Genomic DNA, 24,752 nt, shown 5'->3' with positions numbered 1-24,752 from the left:
CGGTCCAGCCAAGCCAGCAGGGCCTTCGCAGCCCCAATGAGCTCCACCACCGAGGTCAGAAACTCATTGGGAGGTTTGCGGGATGTGTTCCCGTCGTAGGCTGGGCTTTTCCTCCGGCTGCTGACACAGTTCTGCAGGTTGTGGGAACACGCTCGCAGCTTCAAAACCAAGTTCTTCATGTTATCGGTTTCAAGGCCATAATTCTGCAGAAAGTGGAACAGATGTCACGTGGAAAATAAAAAATCGTCATCAACAGCCAAAACCATAGTAACATGAAAGACCACTAAATTACGTCCAGGACTCCTACAGCCACCACAAAACCTGGTGGGCTCAGTCTATCCCCGCCCCCCCCAGACACCCCCTGCTGATTCTTCCTTCAGCGGTCCTGCTCCTGCGGCAGCCTCTTCTGGAAATCCCTCTCCACAAATCCCAACAGAGCAGCTCCTTCTTATCACTCAGGTCCTGGCCCAAACGCTCCCTCCACTGCAAGGCTCCGGGGCCTGAGTGTCTGGACCAAGCTTTCTCAGGCAGACCCCTAACTGATGATTCTCCACAGTGAGAAGAGACTCCTGTGCTACACAGGATGTGAGCAGGACTCCTGGCCTCTTAGATGTCACTGGCTTCCCGCTCCCCAGCTGTGACAACCAAAAATGTCTCCTGTTATTGCCACCAGTCCTTGCAGAGGCAGAGTGTGTCTGCAAGCTACCCCAGCGTGGCACTCACCGCTGCCCCCGTGTGGATCCCCATGTTTACTGCCATCTTCCTCCCCGGGATGCAAGGGCCATCTGCAGTGCAACAGGTGGCACCACCGTCGATGGCTGACCAGCATGCAGGTAAGACGCACAAGCAACAGCAGTGCTGATGCGATGTCGTCGCAGCTGGAAAGTGACTGCCCTCTCTTGATGGAGCTCCTAACATGTGTGCCCTCTGGATGACATTCAACACACTTGGATACTTTCCAAACACAGAACCACCAGTCCCGAGGTGGGTGCTGTAGTGCCGTGTGGTAAGCCACCACCTAGAATGCTCAAGTCCCGTGCCTAGCAAGTACGGTGCCCGGCACGCAGTCCCATCAACACTTCTGGTCCACCTTCCTGCTCATGTGCAGCTTAGCAGGCAGCAGACCAAAGCCCAAGTACTTGGGGAAACCGATGGAGTTCCAGATCCTAGATTTTGCCCAGCCAGGCTTTTGTGGGTATTTAAGCAATGAAACATACAGAAAAAAAATCTCTCTCCCATTCTCTTTGTTATTTTGCCAAATAAATAAATAAATAAATAAATACCCATTCTCAGGAAACAACCCTTAACTCTGAGATGTCTTTGTAGGTATGCTTTTTTTTTTTTTAAGATTTATTTTTTATTGGAAAGGTAGATATACAGAGAGGAGAGACAGAGAGGAAGATTCTCTGTCCGATGGTTCACTCCCCAAGCGGCCACAACGACCGGAGCTGAGCCAGATCCGAAGCCAGGAGCCTCCACTGGGTCTCCCATGTGGGCGCAGGGTCCCAAAATCCTGGGCTGTCCTCGACTGCTTTCCCAGGCCACAGGTAGGGAGCTAGATGGGAAGCAGGGCCGCTAGGATTAGAACCAGCACCCATATGGGATCCCAGCGCGTTCAAGGCGAAGACCTTAACTGTTATGCTATCGCGCCAGGCCCTGTAGATATGGTTTGAATATTTATATTCAACTGTACATAGCTTAAGCTGATGCTTCATCATTTTAGCAAGAAAAATAAAATAAAATAAAATAAAATAAAATAAAATAAAATAAAATAAAATAAAATAAAATAAAATAAAACTACTTCCAGGGGTATAGTACACTGTTTCAATAGCAAGAACATAGTCTCACGTAAAAACTGGGGGGGGAAATGTAATTGCTACTTAAGGTATGCCAGGAAATAAGCCAAACATTTGACATGCATGACCTCTGACCAGACCTTAAGCTGGAAAGGTTACTACCTCGTTGTTACACATGAGGACACTGAGGCACAGAACCAGTGAATAAATTCTCCAGGGTTGCACAGCCAGGCAGCAGCAGGGATGGGATGCCGATAAATGCACTGGAGCAGGGCCTGGCGGCGTGGCCTAGTGGCTAAAGTCCTCACCTTGAACGCGCCCTGGGATCCCATATGGGCGCCGGTTCTAAGCCCAGCAGCTCCACTTCCCATCCAGCTCCCTGCTTGTGGCCTGGGAAAGCAGTCAAGGACGGCCCAAAGATTTGGGACCCTGCACCCATGTGGGAGACCCGGAAGAGGTTCCAGGTTCCTGGCTTCGGATCGGCGCAGCACCAGCCGTTGCACTCACTTGGGGAGTGAATCATCGGATGGAAGATCTTCCTCTCTGTCTCTCCTCCTCTCTATATATCTGACTTTGTAATAAAAAATAAATCTTTAAAAAATATGCACTGGAGCTTTGGTTCCAGAGGCTGTATTCTCGCCGTACACACACCTTACCTAGGAAAAGCTCAAAGAATAAGACAGCAACCATGGGCCCGGTGCAATAGCGTAGTGGTTAAAGTCCTCGCCTTGCACGGGCCGGCATCCCATGTGGTCGCTGGTTCTAATCCTAGCAGCCCTGCTTCCCATCCAGACCCTGCTTGTGGCCTGGGACAGCAATTGAGAATGGTCCAACTCCTTGGGACCCTGCACCCACGTGGGAGACCCGGAAGGGCTCCTGGCTCCTGGCTCCTGGCTTCGGATTGGCTCAGCTCTGGCCGTTGCGCTCACTTGGGGAGTGAACCATCAGACGGAATATCTTCCTCTCTGTCTTTTCTCCTCTCTGTATATCTGCCTTTCCAATAAAAATAAATAAATCTTTTTTAAAAAAAGAAAAAGACAGCAACCAAAATGGTGATCAGGCAAGAATACAGAAAAGCAGTTGGTGATCCTTGAGCTAGCACACATGGACAAGCTGCTAAACCCACAAACGCTGTCCTGACCTACCACATTCCCTTTGAAGAGCTGGCTCCTTTTAGTTGGCTGCAGCCATCTGAGGTCCCAGCACCAAAGAGGGACAAGCCACGTTCCAAAACCCAGACATCTAAAGCATAAGGACACCTGGAGGTTTTGCAAGAACTTGCTTTTTGGAAGATGAACTCTGGTAAATCAATAACAATGAAAGGCTTTGACTTTAATGAAAACCATTCTAACTTTAAATAGACTTTACTTGAATTTTATATTTATGCCACTTCCTAATCAAATGAAAAATAACCTTAGAAAATTTAGACAGGTCGGAAACCAGTGTTGGGGCATGGTGGGCTAAACTGTCGCCTGCAGTGCTGGCTTCCCGTATCAGAGTGCTGGTTCATCTCCTGGATGTTCTCCTCCACCTTCAGCTCCCTGCTTAGTGTGCCTGAAAAGGCACTGGAAGATGACCCAACGTGTGGCCCCTTGACACGCACATGGGAAATACAGACAGAACTCCAGGCTCCTGGTGTTGGCCCAGCCCTGGCCACTGCGACTGTCTGTGGAGTGAACCAGCAGATGGAATAGCTCTCTTTCTCTATCACTTCTCTTTCAAATAAGTAAATATTTCTAGAAGAAAACATAGCTAGAAAATCCCATATGAGTTAAGTGCAGATTCACTGAATTTTGTCTTGTATAACTTTTTTAAAACTGCGTGTTGTAAAACATGGGTCATGATGCATCTGAACCTTGAGAGCTCCACTCCTTTTGTTTCCTTGCTGTCATTTCCGCCGACTAAAACGCGACATTGTCCTTCAACAGCAAATGCAGGGATGAAAGAGGAGCTGTCATCACAGGCTTGTTCAACCCAGAGACCCATGATGGACTGGATGAGCACCTGCACAACACAGCTTGCTTGGAAGGACTCAGGGCTGTGACTCAACTCAACTGTTCCTTCCTGCAGTGACCAGAACCTCCGAGAGCCTTTCCCCAGGAGCAGGAACGGCAACCTGCTCTGGCCCCGGTCACCAGGAGTTACTCAGAACTGGTTTATGTTGCACAGACACGTCCACATCTAAGCCAAAGCGCACTACATGCGATTCTATTGCAGGGAGAAACTTTAAATCTCCACCCTGCGCACACCCACCACGTTGATACGAAACCGAAGAGGGTGGCGAGTTTCTGATAACGGGCTCTCCTCATGTTCCATTTACTTGGCTCTGGCTCTGACTCATTTTTATTTTCCCGAAACAGATAGGATAGGGAGAAGGGAGTACGATCTTTCAGAAAAAGAACAGGGAAGCTCCTCCTCCCTGCCCCCAGTCCACAGCAAGAAAACAAAGCTCCAAAGAATCACAAGTGTGGAAATGCAATCAGGGAAGAATTATTGAGTTCAGCGTCCCACGGCGAAACACAGAAAACAAGGAATTTCTCAGACCAGTCTTTCTCCTAAATCTTGTCTCCTTCCGTCAGTGTTCTAAGTAACATTTCAAGAAGACCCTGGCAATGCGACAAATGATGCGAGTCGCCCACGGGCCATCGATCACCTCATGGCTGCTTAGAGAAGTCCCACGGCAGCAAGCAGGAAGGGAACAAGGCCAGCCGTGTTCTCTTGGGGGGCTTTCACTGCTGTACGCCACAGAGCTGTGGACAAGCTGTCCGCCACTTCTCTTCCCTCGTCTCTGCCCTGCCAGCTCTGTCTGTGATCTCATATGCCATGAAGGGATGCCACAAACACAAATCAAAGCCGCCCTACCGACTTGGGTTAACTAATGGATAACCTAAGCATAACACTTCAGAGCGTTCTTACAGGCCTTTGGTAAGTTACTAAGCATGATCAACTCAGGGAACAATCCCACTGGTCATGAGTAGAGTGTATCATTTCAGGGGAATACCAGTGTACACAAGCATTTGGGACAAGTGTGTCACTGCAGGGCGATTAGGCATCATCGCTTCACACACTCATTCCAATTTTGTTCACTTCTCAGCCTACTTCAAGCATGAAAACACAGCTGTCCCTGTCTGGGTCTTCAGGAAACCAGGGCCTCGCTGATTTGGCAAAGAACGCAGCTGGCTGCTGCTCATCCCACCCTCTCAGTCAGAACTGCCTTGCAGAACTTTGTGCAGTGATGAAAATAGGTTTTGTCTACACTGGCCAATATGGTAGCCACTAACCACGTGCAGCTACTGAGCTTTTGAAATGCAGCCAGTGCAACTGGAAGAACTGAACTTCATTTCATTCTAGTTTGTTTTCATTTATACTCACCAGTGGCTAACAGTTATCCCGCTGCAAAGCGCAGCAAGACACTGCAGCACAGAGGCCCTGTCCCGGACATGAGAACAGGCGCAAAGGGGAGGGAAGGAGACATGGAAAAGCAAGAGGAAAGAAAACTTGCGTTCAGATTCTGAATTCCATCTTGGCTCCTGGTCCTGGCCTCCTCTGACAATACAGGTCACTCTACTAAGCCATTCCTGCTGGCTAAGACCAATCACGTTCACACGTAGTGGCTTCCCGCTAACCACGACCTCTGCCTACCACTGCCCGTCAGCGTGGGCTTTCAGTTCAGGTCCCTACATTGTGTCTCAGTCAAATGGCTGAGAAACCAGCTATTTTAGGTCCCTGTCCAGCCTATTTGCCCCTCTCTTTGCTCTTAAATGCTCCAGTGGCTTTGTTTTTTCTACCTCCTTTTTTCTTTCTAGTTTTGTTCATTTCCTATCATTAAATCAACACCCATTAAACTGACTTCACGTAAAAGCCTCTATTGTAACACCAAGGTCAACTGCCATTACGCATTAACTTCCAGAGAGATGAACTGCTCAAAACAGAAAAGTTTCCAACAACTTATATATCAAAAAAAAAAAAAACAACCTATGCTGGAGGTGAACTGTACATACATTACAATGAGGATTAAAAGGAGATTATACCGGGCCCAGCGGCGTGGCCTGGTGGCTAAGGTCCTCGCCTTGAACGTGCCAGGATCCCATATGGGCCCCGGTTCTACTCCTGGCAGCTCCACTTCCTCTCTGTCTCTCCTCCTCTCTGTACTGTATATCTAACTTTATAATAAAAATAAAATAAATCTTAAAAAAGATAAATAAAGTTCACCATTTAAAAAAAAGAGAGAGATTATACCAACACGAAGGTATATTTTCACAGAACTCCAGTAGAAGTTTTCTCCAGCCCAGACTGGGCACATTCACTTGCAAGCCCTTTGGGGCACTGCAAGGCACAGAGTTAATCCAGAATGAGTCTGAATTCAAAGTGTGGTCTCCGGAGGCGAGTGCAAGGGAGTTATGGGGGATAAAACAGAGCCTGGGGCTCTGGCCACTGGCCAGCTTCACTTTCACCTAATATTTTCAGGGACAGGGAAGAAAACCAGGCAGAGAAAGCCCCGAGGCAGCTCCTCTGGCTGCTGTCCCAGAGTGGACAATGTGGGCCTCCTCGCCTCTCAAGCTTCGGACTACAGAGCAATTTATCTGTCCTCCAAGTATTACCACAAAGTTAAAGAGGACAGCTCAGATTGGCTGAACATGAAGCAGGAAAAAACAGAAAGCCATGTTCCCAAAGATTATCCCGACAGTAAATTCCAACATGGTTGTCTGAAAAACAGACGGTTTTAATAACAAACAGGATGCCTAGACATCTTCCAGGGAGACAAAACATTGACACTCCGTAGCCGGCCACACTGGAGTATTACCGGACAGATGGGGAAGGCAGACACCATCACGTGCCCAGAGGTCAGGCTGTTAGAGACAGGATGGCATGCAAGAGCCCCGCCTCCCGGCCTGGCGCTCAAACCACTCGGCCACAATGGCTCCCTCGTGGCAGGTCATTTATCAACCACCAATAATTCCCCTAGTACTTTCCTAAACAAGAGCAGCACATCTCAGCGCCCAAGACAGGGCTCTGTCCATTTTAAGAAGAACTCGCTCAGAGCAGCATGTGTTATATAATCAACGGAATGCAGCCCAGCCATGGCAATGTAACAGGGGCACATTCTTTCCCACCATTACTAGTGATGTCATTGTATAGCCCCCTGGCTCGGGTTCACAGCATTACTAACCCAGCTTGAATGCCGCTGACTTTGTCCAAACCCAGAAACTTCAGTAAACTGCACCACAGCAGGGCACCCTGACGGGCCCCTTCGAGCTCATCCATGCCAAGCAGTGGGTGAGCGAAGTGCCCACTCCTCAAAGAGCTAGCCAGGCAACCACAGGTGCAGTGCGAGTAGCAGAACCTGGAAGGATCTCCCTCACTCGGGCTAAAGACAAAGCCCTGCCATCTGGGCCCTGGAAGCTGCCTTTTCAAGCTCCAACATTTGTGAGTCAAACAAACATCTGTGAGCCTTAAAATGTGTTTTATAGGAACAAAAACAGACAGCAAACCTGTTTCGATTAGATGATGTTTTCATTCAGACTATCTCCATCTTTCTATTCTTAACAAAAAAATTTTAAAAATAGGAGTACTATAGGCACTTTCTATGTAGCAAAACAGGAATGAGTTCAGGTCCTGGAGAGCCACATGGGCCCCCACCACCACCACTCAACTCTGCCACTGTAGCTCAGAAGAAACCACAAGCCGGCACAAATGGGCATGATTGTGTTCCAATAAAACTTCATTTGCAAAGAATAAACAGGGAGCCCAATTTGACACACAGGCTGCAATTTGCCAACCCTTAAGCTAGGAAGTCATTTATTTTCTTCACTTTTCATATGATCTTCAATTTACGCTTCATATCAATGGATCATCGAAACTCTATCAAGCCAGCACGATGACATAGAGTGGGTATAGTCACAGCTTGAGACAACAGTATCCCATATGAGCATAGCTTGAAGCCCCAGCTCTTCCACTTCTGATCCAGCTCCCTGCAAAAGCAGCAAAAGATGATCCCAGTGCTTGGGCCCTGTCATCCATGTGGGGCACCTATATGATTCCTGGCTCTGTCTAGCCCAGCCATGACCATCAAGGCCATTTGGGAGGTGAACCAGCAGATGGAAAAGCAATCAGTCTCTTTCTCTCCTCCTCTCTGTCTCTCCCACCACCTCCCTCCATCTCCCCGCATAGTTCCACCTTCCAAATAACTGAATCATGACCCTTCTTCAACCACATCCCCAACCATTAAGTCATAGACTAAGGCTCTCAAGCTCCCACTCCAGGCCTCAGCACCTCCTCCTGAACTCACCAGTGCACAGAGTAGGTCGACAGCCTCCAGCACCAGCTCCTGGTGTCCAATCCGCGTGACCCCCAGCTCCTCGAGATCCTGGTGGGAGATCCGCAGCAGCTGCTCCCCGTCTATCTTCTCCCGTTCGAACTTGTGGACGTACGGCTGCAGGCAGTCATCCAACCCTGCCAGAAGGACAAAATGGTCATTACCGTCATTTAAGACTTTAACTCAAAAGTTGTCACAAGGAAATCAATCTTGGCCATCACTGACCATGCTGTCACTACTTCATTATCTACAGAATGTCCATGCCACCTGACATGACAGATGACATCCATCAGGCCAGCACAGAATTCCCAACGGAATATAGCACAGTGTTATCCCACTTTCTCATGCTCTGCAAGCTAAAGGAACAGACACCTAACTGCCAATGACATGAAATGCAAGGTGTCCGTACCAGATGTATGTTATGTGTGTGCAAAGCAAGTCTTCCTTTGGGATACCACCCCTCTGTCATGCACAGAATCATGCCAGGCTTGCCAATCAGAATACTTTGTCCCAGTGCCAAGTATGTGGTTAGACTGACCACAGTATTCCACATGCCAGCCAGTCATGGCCATGCCAATCAAGTTACACCAAAATCTCCCTTTATAGTGATGCATGAGGACAAAAAGACAAAAGCTCTTCTGTCCGTGCGGGAGGCACAGGAAACAACGTTGGCAATGCCGGCCATCATTCTTCCATGAATAGATCACTGAGAGCAAGACAGAATGTTCCAATAGTACCTAGCATGCCCCCAGGCTCTAACTTTGCTTAGAGACATGACTAGCCCTCAAATTCTTCACTTACATTGAAATACATTCCCTCTTTTGCTGAACAGTGTGGAGGCTGAGTTTCCATTCCTGTGGCTAAAAACATTTGAATGGACACAGCTTCAAAAGAAGTCAACAGCAGCAGCATGGTGATATTAAACGGGTCTGCTTATGGGAACGGGTCCAGGTCAAGTACTACTGCCAAAAATGCCCTGATCGAATGACTACAACGGGTAAGCCAGATGGAATTTGGGACTCCATCTCTGCACATGAAATTCTCTGGTCAACTTGCTTTAATGGTTTTGCTGGATAACATTTTACCTTGAATCAACTGAGCCATGCAAACCTTTTGGTAAGTCATCTTAGGCTACAAATGCATACACAAAACACGAGTGCTCTACTTAACTAGAACAAAATATGTGGGAGGAGAGCTGCTGTGTCTGACTCTCCAATACACACACACAAATGCACCATGTGCACACGTATTCATTTTACTCAACCCTCGCAGAACTTGCATCATGTGGGTATTTCTCTAGACTAGAAAAAGTAAAAACAAGACCCAACTCACAGAATCTATGGATCTTGGACCCAGTGTGATGGCTCAATTGCTGATCCTCCCCTCGCCAGTGCCAGGATCCCTTATGGGCACTGGTTCATGTCCTGGCTGCTCCACTTCCCATCCAGCTCCTTCCTTGTGGCCTAAGAAGGCAACGAGGATGGCCCACAGCCTTGGGATCCTGCCTCTCTGTGGGAGACCAGGAGAAGGCTCCTGGCTCCAGGCTTTGGATCAGCTCAGCTCTGGCCTTTGTGGTTACTTGGGGAGTGAACCAGTGGATAGAAAATCTTTCTCTCTCCCCTTCTCTCTATATATCTACCTTTCCAAAATAAATAAATTAAAATGGATATGAATCTTAAAGTACAATGCTGGGACCAACTTAAATCTCTATCTTTCGCTATTTGCCCCAATAAGACAGAAAGAAGAGCACATTTTTCTGATAGTTCTTTGAAGCTATCAGACACAGGTAATAAGAAAAACTGTCTTTTATGAGAGCCCTCTGAGAACAACCCATGCTCCTGAACTAACATTTAACAGATGGACTCCATCACACAGCCTGTGGGACATGGATACAGAATTCAATGCACTCTGATGGCCTCCAGCCACGGCGGCCTCCACGTGAGTCAGGCAGGCGGTGCAGCCAAGCAGTCTGCAGGTGTGGAGACGGTGGCCACACCTGGGCTGCGGAGGTGCCTGTCAGCACGGGGAGCACATGTATCCGCTGCAGGCAGCAGTGACAACGCCACGTGGGAGGACAGTGTCCTTCCTGGGTGTACAGGCGAAGAAGTGCGGGATGGTGGCAGACTCATAACCTGCCCTAAGATGCCAAGAGAAGGATTCTTTATATTCTTTTTTTTTTCCTTCGGCTGCACACAGACGAAAAGAAAACTCAGCTTAAAATGACGATCCCTTGGATGCAAGCCTGGCTCCTCTATATCTTACCTGCCTAACGCAGGATCGTAATAAGGAATCATAACATTCTCCCACCGAATCTAAGCCAGAAGTAAGGTCAGTATTAAAATAGAATCACTGACCCTTGAGTTAGCTAAAAGGTATTTCAGATCTGAGTTCAAAATTGGGGATGTTTGGCCAAAAAAGTGAGTTATCGTGACTATTACCTAAACCAATTAGCAAAGTTCCAACTCAGATCACCAGACCCCATGTTCCTATTTCAGGATTTTGCCTTTCCTAACCTACTTTTTGCCATTTGAAAGAATTTTTGAGATAATTTGTAATGAATTTTTCAGCAACTCATGTCAGACATTTAAACTTTGAAAGAGCTGAATTCCATCTTCCCAAATTCACAGGTCAACATCCTAAACATCTGGTACTTTAGAAAACATCTGAGGATAATAAAGAGGCAATTAAATTGAAATTACATCATTAGAAAAAAATAAATAAATAAATAAATAATTTTAAAAAAGAAATTACATCATTAGGATGGGCTCAATCTACATGGATGATTTAAAATAAAAGATGCATTTTATTTAATTGAAAGGCAGAGTTACACAGAGAGAGACAGAGATGTTCCAGCTGCTGGTTCACTCTTCAAATAGCCACAATGGCTGGGGCTATGTCAGGCTGAAGCCAGGAGCCAGGAGCTACTTCTGGGTCTCCCATGTGACTGGCAGGGGCCAAGCCATTCTCTTGTGGGGTTCAGACAACCCGACTAGCAGCTTAACTATTGTGCAAAAAGTCTTTCCCTAAGACTTTTCTTTTAGTTAACTAAAAAATGAAAAAAATAAAATTTCAGAAACAGCTTTAGAGCATGAAGGGAGTATTTAGGGCACAGAAAAGGCCGAGATGAGAAGTACAGGGATGGCTGGGGATGAGAACACAGGCTGCAACTGAGACTGAGAACTAAACACAGAAGGCCATTCAAGCAAACCAGATGGGGCCAGCGCAGGGGAATAGTTGGCTGAGCCTCCGTCTACGGGGCAGCAAGCCATATGGGCAATGGTACGCATCCCAGCTGCTCCACTTCCAATCCAGCTCCCTGCTTATGATCTGGAAAGGCAGTAGAGAATGGTCCAAGTCCTTGGGACTCTGTACCCATGTGGGAGACTGGGTTTTGAATAGGGTTGGCTCCAGCCATTACAACATTTGGTGAGCGGAGGGAACCAGCAGATGAAAGATCTCTCTCTCTCTCTCTCTCTCCCCGCCCCCCCCCAACTTTCAAACTCAGCCTGAAAAAGGAAGGAAGGAAGGAAGGAAGGAAGGAAGGAAGGAAGGAAGGAAGGAAGGAAGGGAGGAAGGAAGGAAGGGAGAGACAGAGAGAAAGAGAAAGAGAAAGAGAAAGAGAAAGAGAAAGAGAAAGAGAAAGAGAGAAAGAAAGAAAGAAAGAAAGAAAGAAAGAAAGAAAGAAAGAAAGAAAGAAAGAAAGAAAGAAAGAAAGAAAGAAAGGAAGAAAGAAAAAAGAGAAAGAAAGAAGAAAAGGAGAAAGAGAGAAAAAAGAGAGAGAGAGAGACCAGAGGCTCCAGGAGGATTCATGGGGCTGTGAGCAAGGTAACCTAAAGAAATCCAAGGGTCCCTGGGATGTAGATCATCCAGTAGAAACATCAGGTTGCTGCTCAAGGAACTCCATGGTCCATTGTGGCTCCAGCCTCTCCCCTGCAAGCACACTGAACACACTAGGTTTTAAATAGCACTGCCCCTCTCCCATTCTAATACATTATGACCTATTGTGTGGTTATGCTATTGTTTAGAAGACAATTTAACATTTACAAGCCACTAAATTAAGCTATTACACAGTCCCACAGAGCAGGGGAGACATCCTCAATTTCAACTAAACTCAATGGAAGCTTTACAATTTTGCAGCTGCTTAAATTTGTCAAATGTACCTATTGCCCAGTTTCTTGCTTCAAAGAATGTACAGTCTAAATAAAATTAAACACACTGCGTTTACACAGATTAAATGAAACACATATTATACGTGGGAGGAAACAGAATGGGAGTCACATGTGAAAAGGATCAGATTTCCCCCAAGCTGTAAATAACTCCACACTTCCAAAGAAATCTCAAAAAGGGAAAAGCAAATTGGTCAGCCCAGATACAGTGGTTAAGAGCTGAGTTCTAACCCTAACCCTTGTCCTACTGGCCTGGGGACATGTTCCCCACTTGCCCCCTGCCCTGTGAAATGGGAACACCCATTGTGCCTAGAATTAGGAAAATTCAACGCTGGGATCTCTTATGAGCTCAGAACACCCCCAAGAACAAAGCAAAACTTCTACAATTTTCATTGAGTTAAAAAAAAAAAAGGGAAGTTGGGGGGGATTGACACAGGTCCTCAGTTTTCCAAGAACTCAGAATAAAAGTTGCTTGGAGGAAGAGAGCTAATTAGAAATAAAACGCAGCTTGACAGCATGCTCCATGACCTTCTCTCCAAGGAGTGCTTCCTAATTTAGGAGCCTACAATAATTACTGACTTCACCTAAAAACATGCAATGCTTACATCAGAACATAAGCATCGTGCAAGCAGAGAATGTGCCTGGTTCATGGCTTCTTGACTGGCAGTGAGAACATCATGGCTGCACAGTAAGTCACCAACAAACGAATGTATCAAGAAAAACAGAAATGTCCCACAAAAGTTACTCACTTTTATTTTCCCATAGAAGCAAGTAACTAAAATAAACAAAGATAAAGAAACCCTTGATTATGCTATCAGTGACGTTTCTGCAAGTTTCAATGTTCCAAAGTTAAAGGAGGTCATTTCTGTGTTACAGGAAATGGCACAAACACAACTCCCATGCACGCAGGCTTTGTACCAAGAATTTGTCGTCATGAACTCATCTTCCCCAGAACACACGAGGAAGACGGCTCCCCTTAGGACCACACTGACCCTGCACCCCAAGCCATCTCAGGGCAGGCAGTGAGAACCCGCTCTCTAGATGCCACCCCCAACTGCCACTGGCTGCACTCCCCACCACCTCCGTCACTCTGTGCCAGCTGACAAGGACCCACTAACTGAGCATCGCGGGCAGTCTGCAGTGCTCCGGCCTGCTGTCCTAAGCAGTGTTTGAATACTGTTGCCCACTTCTTCCTTCTAGGAACTCTGGCCCCTCGTCTGCCGCCTCCACATCCCCTCCTCCGGGCTGCTTATCCCACCTGCGACGGGATCTTCTCCACTCCTTCCCTAGTCCCTCCGCAACTCTCCTACCAAGTTTGAAATCGCTGATTAGGCAGACCATCCGTATTCCCTGGAAACAACTTAAAAATTTAAAAAGCTATCTTATCAACTAGCAAGGACTACGCCAAAGTGTACTACAGGGAAGCACAAGAATTTCTGCTGGAGGTGGGAAGAAAATTCAAGAATTTTACATATGTTACCTTATCTAAAAGCATAAGAATTTCAGCTTTACTGATATCTACACATCCTGATCTTACTGAGGCCACAGTCAGATGTTCTGTAGACTATGTGTTATAGGAAACCAAAGACCCATGCTACCCTTGGCTAAGGAAGGGAGGCCAAAACCCAGAAGAACTCACTGTCGCCTGCTAATGCAACTCATTCCTACTTTTAACTAGTTCTTACAATACAAAATCCTAAAGAGATCCTTGCCATACAAAATTCACAATGAAGATCATAGAAGCACAGGCTATCAAAGACATAATTGGACCCAACGCAGTACTCTAGTGGCTAAAGTTCTCGCATGCGCCAGGATCCCAAATGGGTGCCTGTTCATGTCCCAGCAGCCCCACTTCCCATCCAGCTCCCTGCCTGTGGCCTGGGAAAGCAGCAAATGACAGCCCAAAGCCTTGGGATCCTACACCATGTAGAAGACCCAGCAGAAGTTCCTGGCTCCTAGCTTCGGATCAGCTCAGCTCCAGCATTTGCAGCTATCTGGGGAGTGAAGCAGCAGATGGAGGTTCTTTCTCTTCATCTGTCCTCTATCTGTAAATCTGACTTTCCAATAAAATAAATTAAATCTTTTTAAAAAGAAAAAAAAGTAGAACTGACATATCCATTCAATGACGTCCAGATCAGTCAAGAACCACATCTCCTAACAATGGTGGATAATCATGCCCTAAGCATACACTTGCCTTGGGATTTTTAACATATTTTCAAGCCTTAATCTTATCTCCTGACAAAGATAATGTGTGCACTAGCTCAGTGGAGTGGGTATCTCAGCTATACATAAAAATGTTCACTTAGTACGGATGTGTGCCCATAAAGTATTCATTCTCAGGAATGCATGCTGGGGAATCTGTGGACTGAAACGCTGCACAGTGAAGGTGGGTGAAGTGTTCTCCTGTCCACCTCTCCAAAGATATGAACTTGAAGTCCTCCTCTTAATCATCAACCTCACTCCTTCCTCTTTCCAATGACTCCTGCGCTTAGAGCTTCCTCGCCTCCGGCACACTCTCCACGCCCAAGTTCATCCACCTGCACCAGGGGAGCCCTACAGCGCATCCCCTCCCTCCCGGCAGCGCCGTCACGGCTGGACTAGGATTATGTTCCCAGATTTCTCACATCACCTAGAAGCAGGCTGCCACGCTCAGGCCTTTCTTCTCCACTCATCCTCTTCAATGTCCTCTGAACAAACCCATCCCAACCTCCCAGATCCAAGTCCCCTAGCCCGGCATGACCGCCCAGGCCTCTCAGCAGTGTTCTCTTCAGCATGTCTCCATAGACCCCCCTCCCAAGAACACGCCTCCTCTGGGTGGGGACAGAGAACAGGCTCTCTCCCGAGGCAGGAGAGGTGTCACAAGCTGGCCACACAGTCACGGGCCAGGCCCACCCCCCCATCTGGATTGGAACAGGGCACCAACACCTCGCACAGGCACGCCTCCAGCTGCGGCTGCTACAAGGCCATGAGCAGCTGTGACACACACCTAGGTCCATGAAGTTCAACACATAGGGGCCTTCCAGAAGGTCATATAGAACAGATAGTATGAAAAAAACTACATGGATTTCAAATATTTTTGCACCAAGTGAGCTTTTTAATTCCATTTTTCCACAATTGATGTCCATTGTGTTTACTCTCTGGTGCCTGGTGCAACTGACAGCAAACAAATGGGACCAGCCTAGGAATTAAGTAACCCTGACGTTTCCTATTCTCTACTCTCTCTCTTTTTTTTTGGGGGGGGGACCTTTTTTCTATCCTTTTTCCTTTCTTTTTTCCTTTTTGAGATTTATGTATTAATTTGAAAAGTAAAATTACAGACAAAAGAGGAGAGACAGTGAAAGTTCTTCTATGCACTGGTTTCCTCCCCCAAATGGCTACAGTAGCAGGAGCTAACCCGGTCGAAAGCCAGAAACCAGGAGTTTCTTGTGTGTCTCCCGTGAAGGTGAAGGGCCCCAAGGACTAGGGGCATTCTCTGCTGCTTTCAGAGCAGCATCAGCAGGGAGTTGGACTGGAAGTAGAGCAGCTGGGAATCAAACCAACGACCACATGGAATGCTGGTGCTGCAGGCAGAAGTTGAACCCACTGTGCCACAGACCCATCACCTTTCTTTCTTTCTTTTCTTTTCTTTTTTTTTTTTTTTTTTGAGGAAAAAAAATAAAGTTAACATAATTATATTGAATTTAAAAACAGAGAAAATTTTATTTTCCTCTCCTGCAGTTTGAGACCTGAATGTTTTAGGAGAGCCTAAGGCTTGTTATTCACTTTTCATTTGGTCAGTTTCGGGGATTATCACTTACAAACATTAAAGCTCACCAGTTTTCAGTGAACAGCAATAGTCACATAAATCACCCCGATGGCATGATATAATACCCCCAAGTGCCCCCGATGGTCCTTTCCTGTCTGGTCCTTCCCCACTGCCCCTGACCCCGGCAGACACTAATCTGGTTTCCATTGACATGAACCTGCCTTCCCCTCCCGGCTGTTCTCTACATTAGCTGAGTTTTCAAGTTACAATTACTTACCACAGCAGAATGTGAAAATGCAAAAAAAAAAAAAAAAAAAAAACCTGCAGAGAAAGTTCAATTCCAAATGTCCTCAGAGTTTAAAATAGGCAGCAAGAGAATGAGCTTGGTGGCTCAAAAAACCAAAAAGGAATTATCTATCATCTATCGCCCACCTCGGTCAGGTTTAGGCACCTTGATTGGAACTGAGCCCAGCAGATCCACTGCTGCAGCTGCTGCGCCCTTCCAGGCAGGGACCACGGAAACCCAAACCCACAACAACGACGCAGTCAACAAGCATTCAGGAACGGGAGCCCTGCCACCTACACGGGAGACCGGATGGAGCTCTCTGACCCCTGTCTTCAGCCTGGCCCACACAGGGCTGGTGCAGCTATTGGGGAAAGGTCTCCCTAACCATGTCCCTCCCTCTCTGTCACACTGCCTTGCAGAGAAATCAAAAGGCTTTTAAAAAGTAAGAAGAATCCAGAGAAGCCCCATCAAGAACCAGGCGAGCTCCTTCATGTGGAAAGCAGCCACTGCTTTCACAGAGGTAGACACAGCGCTGGCATTTTGTAGGGTCCCAAGGCTGGAAGGATAAAAATGCTGCAGACAAAATAAAGGTCTGGCTTTCTCACCAGCCAGGGAAAGCCAGTCCCCACACTGCTCCAGAGCCAGCAAACATGCAGCAGAAAATCCACAGCCTACAGGTCTTACAAGAAGCAATGGGGAAGTGGGCGCTCAGTTCTAAAGATCCCAAATGTTCCTAAAGCAAACTCAGCTTTCCTGCTTATACTCCAGGTCTTCCAAGGCTCAGACCATGCGGAAGACATCAGCGGACACAAGCCAGAAACAACCACCCTCAGGTTTCTCTGCATGAGGAGCGGATGATTACTTAAACAACCCTGGGAATCAGCGAGCAGACCCAGGCCAGGGTCATCAAAGGAAGTAAAAGCAGATGGAATACCTAAAGTCGGGGACTCGAGTTACACAGAAAACAACAGGCAGATGCATTCCCACAGTCTGAGGCTTCTGCGCCGGGAAGAAATGTGTGCCAGCTGCAAACGTCACCCAAGAAACTGGCTGCCAGGCTGTGGGCCTCCCCAAAACGACTCTGCACAACGTCAGACGTCACTGCAGAAAGGGCTCATTCTGAACCCCCAGAACGCAGAGCTAGGCCTGGTACCCCAAGGGAAAGCAGCGCACAGAGATTACTATCATTTGAAACCATGGGGGACGGGATTTTTGCTGACCTGATTGATTAAAACTGATAAATGAACAAATCACTGTCAACCTGAGCCAGAGGTCTAAAGAGAGGATTAGGGTCTAGAAACAGGGGGTCGGCATTGTGGTGCAGTGGACTAAGCTCCTCCTTATGATGCCAGCTTCCCATAGGGGTAGCAGCTCGAGTCCTGGCTGCTCTGCTTCCAGTGCAGCTGCCTGCTAATGAGCCTGACTCCAGGGGGCCCCTTACACCCACGTGGGAGACCTGGATGGAGCTCCAGGGTCCTGGCTTTGGCCTGGAGCAGCTCTGTTTCAGCTGTGACAGGGAGGGAGAGGAACTGTGAACTAGTGAATGGAAGATTCTCTCTCTCTCTCTCTCTTTCTGTGTATCATGGCAGATGTTTAAAAGTGCGAAACTAGAGATTCTAAACACAAAAAGCAGAATTGTAGAGGGAAACACAAAGCACAACACAAGACGGTGGTGAAAGAAAATTTGCACTTTCCAAGACTACACGGTGGGAAATTCAGCCATCAAACCACTGGACCAGATTTGGCAATCCTTGGACCGAAGGGGACAAGCAGAGAAGGAATGACATGCGAAACAAGAAGAGAATGTACTTTTTCCCAATAAGGTGCACTTTCCCCCTTGAGCACAGCTTATTTTGCCAAAACTATAAATTAGATTTGGTCTAAAAAAAAAAAAAAAAGAAAAGAAAAAACACGAACATTGGCTACAACTATTGTCACTGGCATGCGTGCTCTGAATCAAGGGAAGAATTAACAAGTTCTCTGCACACTCAGCAAGTTCAAGTTTATAACATTAGGCAAAACCAACTCGGCATGGTCTAAGCCTTGGCCACAGCAAGAAGCCCAGATCCTGGTCTCAGCTCCACTTACTGCTTAACTGTCATACTGCCTGGTGGAAAGTTCTGGCATGTGGAGTAGCATCCACATCAATCACTTCCAACCCCCCTGAGCTATCAGCACTTCCATGGAAGAACCACCACTGGATAACTGTCTACCCTCACTGTCACCACCAGGACAAAGTGCGTGGTCCAAATAGCCAGGCTGCATATTAAATGAACTGCTACCCCCAGCCCTGCATTGACAGGGAGCAGCCCAGTTTATAGAGCTCTTGTACACACTGTGTGCCACTGGTCCTTGCAAACACACCCCAGGGACGATGCTGCCCAGGTTATCAGTACCTCGAAATTACTGCTAAGGAAATCTAGATTCAAAGAGTCCGTCATAAAAGAACAAAGCTAAGACAGAAGCCATATCCCAACTGGATGCTCAGGCCCTTGTGAGACCAGCAGTGGTCAATGAAGAAATGAATGAAGGGAAGAAATGACTCGGCTAAGTACGTTAATGTAGAGGCCACTCAGCACTGAGCACTCACTATGTCTGACATACCATGCCAAGCACTGCAGAAATGGTATACAGAACATAATTGTTGTTCGAGTAACTGAGGAACAGAGGCAAGCATCTAGCTGATATACCCATTTTATGCCCCAAAGAGGCAGCAGGCTCTGGAGCCACCAGCTCTGCAGTCAGTTCTCCCACCTGACTGGGTGACCATGCACAAGGACCTACCCTCCCTATGCCTCATGTTCCTCACCTACAAAACGAAAGGAGATAACAGTACCTGCAGTTTGAGGTGGGTAGCTGATTAAATATGCTAAAAGTTGTCAACCGGCTAATACTCTTACTTACTTGTTTGAAAAGCAGAGGGAGAGACAGATAGACAGAAGGAAACAGACAAAAGTATCTTCCACCTGCTGGTTCGTTCCCCAGATATCCTCAACAGTCACGGCTGAGCCAGGCCAAAGCCAGAAGCCTGGAACCCCATTTGGGTCATCCACATGAGCGGCAGGGACTCCCATACACACACTCTCCGGATGCAGTAGCAGAAAGCTGAATTACAAGTGGAGGCAGGCTTCCATCCCAGGCATTTCAATATAGGACACAGCCACCCCAGATGGCAGCTTGACCCACTGAGCCTTAACTCCAGCCCCAACGAGTTAATATTCTTAAAGCATTAATAAACATTGCTATGAGTGTGTGAAAATACAAAGCTCCAAAAGAAGAAATACGGACCCGAGGAGGTATTAAGCAACTGGCCTAATGTCACTCAACCAGTGAAAGGGAACTGCAGAGAGACCGCAGAAGCCTGTGTGGGCTGGGGAGACTGGCAGGTTGGAGGGCACGGCTGTGACAGCATGCCCAGCTGCTGCCGTGCGTACCGTGGGGAAGCAGGAGCAGAGGGAAGAGCGGATGCTCTGACACAAGGGGGAAGGAGCCAGCTGGAACAGCTGCAAGGCTGGGGACAACTGGCCGGGACAAACGAGCAGGTGTGTCAGGCAGCACTAAAACCCTGTTTAATATTTTTAGTGGCAATTTTATTGAGACATACCACATACATCACACTATTTAAAGTACATAATTCAGTGAATATAGTATATAAGACACATGCACCCATAACCACGATCAATCAGTTGTAAAGCATCTTAATGCTTTCCCCCCCAACAAAACCAAATGACCACAAGCAGTCCCCCTTCCCACCCATGCCCCAAGCCTGGGAGGTCACCTGTCCACCTTGCATTTCTATAGTCTCACCTGGTTAGCTCACAGCATGCATTCTGCACGCTTCTCATCGGCACTCACAGGCTTCTCACATGTACCCTCCGTGACTGCATTATTTCACTTCCAGCATAAGGTTTCCAGGGTGCGGGAAGGCCTGAGTAACACACGCCTGGAAAGTCCTTCCCTTGCCCCCCCCCCCCCGCCCTGCTGGCTTACCACTGCCCTTGGGACAAAAGCCACAGCCAGCGAAGCCCAGAGGGACCTGCCTCGAAGCCCAGAGGGACCTGCCTCGTTGCTGCTGCCTTTCTCGAGCACAAGGAACTCCTCTCTCCCCGGAGGTCTTTGCCCACAGCGCTCCTCCTCCCTCAACCTCAGCTTGCTGTCACTGGGGGGTTGGGGGGGCACAGAGGGGAGGACAACAAGCCCTGAGGCTCACTGCATACCTTGCTACTATTGTGGGACTTGAGAGTTTCCAAATGTTCCCTACCCTGCACTCGCCTCGCCTCTCTTGTATCTACAAGAGCCCCTTATCACAAAATCCCCATCTTTCGCCATTAGGCCTGTGTATGATCTGCCTCTGCACTTAACTCTGAGACACAGAAGAAAGAGTCTGGGAGAGAGGAAGGCCACAGCTCCAGTGTTGTTTGGTGTTTTGTCTCGTTTTGTTTTTCTCAAAGATGGATTTACTTATTTGGAAGGCTGAGCAACAGAAACAGAGACCATGCATCCGTCCATCGGTTCAGTTTTCAAATGGCTGCACTAGACGGTTCTGGGCCAGTAGGAAGTCAGGAGCCAGAAACTCTATCTGGGTCTCTCACGTTGCTGCTGGCTGGGGCCTTACTATTTGGGTCACCATCGACTGCCCTCCAAGCCAACCTTGACAGTCAGCCCTGGGACCAGTCCAAAAGGAAAGCAAACGTCCCCTTCCTCCTTCTCCTCTCCCAAACTCACAGGCACGGCGTTGAAATCACCACCGCCTTTCACCTGCGCCTTTCTAGTCTCAGAGGCATGCCACCCCCAACAGAAGCTGCAAGGGGACCTGAAAGACTGACACGTCCCCCAAAGAACTGACTCCACCGAGTGGACTTGGATTGGCCAGCCCCGATGCCATCACCACTTGCTGCTAGAAAACACAGCTCAGTGCGGAGCCCAATGTGCCTTCAGGGTTCCCCGGACACTCAGTCATCAACTGCCCCGATAGAAGCAACATCGGCCATCACCTCCATCCTGGGCAGTGGCTTGACCTGATGTATGCAATGCCAGGCCCTAAAGAAGTTTTTGTTTTCTGGTTTAATTTTTTAAATTGTTTCCAACAGTGTATTTTGTTGGTGTAGGGATTCATCCCTCTCCCTCTCCCTTCCTCCCTCCTCCTGACACCCCTCCTGCCATTTCTACCCAGGTTATCATAGTAGTATAGTCCCTTCGTACAAGTTATGAGTTTAGCTTTCTGACATTTAAATGTATCATGACACGGTAAGTGAAGACACAGGTAGAGAACCTAGCATTGTATTTTAGAGCTAAAAGTTTCAATGTGAGTCTTACCTAAGGAATTTTTAAATCACGCCAATAAATTATCATATCATTTGCCATAAATCAAAAGTACCATCAACATAAATACCCTGACAACAATGCTGGCCAGATGTAAATGTCCTTCCAGGGCCTGCTTCAGGTGAAGAGGGACAGGTGGTGGGTGGCCGTTTAGCCCGGTGGTGAGGATGCCACCTGGAGCACCCACAGCCACTTCAGAGTACCTGGGTTCAAGTTCCAGCTCCACTGCTGACCCACTTCCTGTTAGCACCAACCTGGCATCCTGCCACCCATGCGAGAAGCCTGGACTGGGTTCCCCACCCCCACATCACTGTGGGCACATGCCATGGAGTGATGAAATGCTGGCTGCCAACAGTCTCCCTGGCCTAATCAGACGGACTGGACAGCAAGGTGACCACCCCGTGTGACCCAATCCTTCACTGCCATGCCCATGATCCCTCTACACCTCACCTTTCACACAGTCCTTGACGTCTCCCTCAGGGAGATCCTTCCAGAACATTCAGGGAACACAGCTCCTGAACAAGACGACTGGCAGCCAAGCATCGTCCCGATGATGGCTTCAGAGTTGTGAAGAGACAGTTCTCTGACAGTTTTCAGCCTATGACATGGGACTGAGCAAGGTCCCTTCATCCTGGTAACACACTTTATTCAGCAAATTCAGCAGTAAATCTGCTCGGATTCTAGCTGCCAGCACCTGGATTTTCAAGTTTCAACAAAAACTACTCTCAGAGCAAATATACGTAATACAAATTAAAGTAAGGAGCACCTGCCTGGGCAGGCAAGCCCAAACAACGCTATCCACGAGGTAACAAAGTACCTGATGGGCTCCACTGTCAGAACTGGCCCCAGGTGTAATAAAAAAAACACTGGCTTGCTGGCTAGGAACAACACAGACTCCCTCATCCCGCCCAGCTCAGCTACTATTTATACACAAGTTAGATAAAAACAGCCAGTGACAGCATATCTGAGCGCCTCCAGATCTTAAAGCTAATGATCATTCGTCATCATCCAAGCTTAATAAAACACTAAATAGCATATTACATGCAAAGAAAAGGAGTGCCTATTAAATTAGAAGGTATTTCATTCCCTCTGTTAGTCGGGCACTCCCATCCACCCTCAGGCTTTGGTTCGACCATCCTTTCCACCACTATTCCCCTGGTTCCCTGATTAGGCACCCTGTGGCTCCTTGGCCTTCCCTGCACAGCACAACTCGCTCTGTGACTGAATATTTGCATAGCTAGTGTCTGCCTCTCCAAACCAACACAAGAACCAGACCGCTTCACTCACCATCACTTCCCCAGTAGAGAGGCCTAGGGAGAGGTGGCGCAGGTACTTGAACAAATGGACTGATGAAGTCAAATGTCAAAATTCTCCTAAACTTGGGGAAGGTTTGACCAGTGTTACAGTTTGAAATACTTCGTCCCTTCTGAGCCATCCATGATTCTTGGACAGGCACTGCTGGGAGGTGGAACTTTTCAGAAGCAGTTAAGGAATAAAGAGAGACGCAGTTAAGGAATAAAGAGAGACGCAGTTGGCACGACACTGGATCATTTACTAACAGGCCAAGAGCCCAGGGGTTTGATCTCTTCCATACATGCGCACTTGCTCTTCTGCTTTTCACCGCCACACTGTGACACAGGACAAGGCCCTTGGACACATGCAGCCACCTTACCTTGGCCTTCCAGCCTCCAGCACCATGGATTAAATGGACACCTCTACTTTCTAAATTCTCCAATGTCTGGTATTCCATTACAGCAATAGAAAACCAACCACGACAGCCTCTATAAAACTTGGTTATGCTTAGAGGCACCAGTAACCACACAGGAAGGGCTCAGTGAAGGCCTGCACAGCTTCTCATATGTTCCTGCTTGCAGACAGCATCCAATGCATTCCATACACAAGCCTCCTTTCCACCACTGTAACTTCCAAACAATTCTGGCTCTTGACCAATAAGCTCTTTTGGTGGGTCTACCAGTTAGAGGTGGGGAAGCAGGTGCTCAGGGAAGGACAAAGACATGAAAACTGAAACATACTGAATGCTCACCAGGGTGTACATATTCCTTACCTAACCGACAGAAAGCTTTTTGTTACTGTCATGACACAACTGAGACCGAATTCTGTAACTTGCTCCAAGTCATGCGTCTAATAAATGATCCAACAGGAACAAGCTCCTAAGGAATTGGACACGTGTCCGAGAGCACAGACAAGTGAAAAATGGCCTTAAAGAAGACAAAGCAGAGGACAACGTAGTGAAGCTGCTAGGAAAAGGGAATGTTGGCTAACCGCTGCCCACATCCCAGGAAAGCACCAAAGTCTTTGGCTCCTATGGTTTCATTTACTCTTCATATAAATGCTATGAAGTGGACACTCAACACAACATAAGGTAAAACTGTGGCTTCAGAGAGAAGACTGGACAAAGGAAGCAATCACACTCTCAGAAAGCTGACCCTCCAGTTTCTCCCACGTAGAGTGTGTGCCCCTTCCTCCACCTGCTGCCATGACGGTGGCGAGAACGGCCTGAGCAGGGGAATGAGGAGGCCAGGCAGTGAGTGCACTCCGGAGTGCTGAGTGCATGTCAGGATGGCACAGAGGTCAGTGGAACAGAGATGACAAACATGGCCTCTGCCCCCTAGGAGGTCATATGCATGGATGAACAGCAGAGAGGATGAGCAAGTCTTGAGAGCAGGGAATCTGGGCTCCAAGTGGTGTGGACTCACACACTGCAGCTCTGCCCCATGTGACAGCCACTCAGCGTCCTTACGCCTCAGTTTTCTCACTGCCAATGGGCAGTGATGACACCACCTACCTTATAGAACCATCTTAAAGCCAACAGGCCAATGAAGATTTCTTAGAACACACCTGCTACACAAAAAGCACAAATAAACAGTAGCTATACTTACACTCAGAACTCATGAAAAACATGATACAGAAATGTGCAAAAGCCAACAACCAGGGAGGGAGAGAGTTCAAGGGTATCTAAAGAATGCACCAGACAGAGGGGACCAGTCACAGTGTTCAGAGGCATGGCTGAGCAATCCACAGAGCGTGGGAAGGGACAGGAGCCCAGCACAGATGTGGACTGTGGTTTCACCAGGAGAGGACATGCACAGACTTAGATGAC

General features: G+C 47.7%; 1 protein-coding gene across 3 annotated transcripts in view; it reads right to left on the bottom strand.

Moving 5' to 3' along the window:
- CNKSR3 (CNKSR family member 3) overlaps positions 1 to 24,752 on the bottom strand; it is an 85,248-nt gene that overhangs the window by 24,791 nt on the left and 35,705 nt on the right. For 2 of the 3 annotated variants that reach the window (XM_004595443.4, XM_058663153.1), the window contains exons 2-3: positions 8,086 to 8,249; positions 1 to 203 (exon numbers count right to left, since the gene is read on the bottom strand). In XM_004595443.4, the coding sequence (XP_004595500.2) occupies positions 1 to 203; positions 8,086 to 8,249 (367 nt within the window). Of the gene's footprint in view, positions 204 to 5,168; positions 5,226 to 8,085; positions 8,250 to 24,752 lie in introns of those variants that run through there. The other variant, XM_058663216.1, reaches the window with a different exon arrangement.

The sequence above is a fragment of the Ochotona princeps genome, chromosome 1, assembly GCF_030435755.1.
Source record: "Ochotona princeps isolate mOchPri1 chromosome 1, mOchPri1.hap1, whole genome shotgun sequence".
NCBI classification, from domain to species: domain Eukaryota; kingdom Metazoa; phylum Chordata; class Mammalia; order Lagomorpha; family Ochotonidae; genus Ochotona; species Ochotona princeps.
Note: the sequence above shows the minus strand (reverse complement) of the source record. Positions and strands in the feature narration are given on the sequence as shown.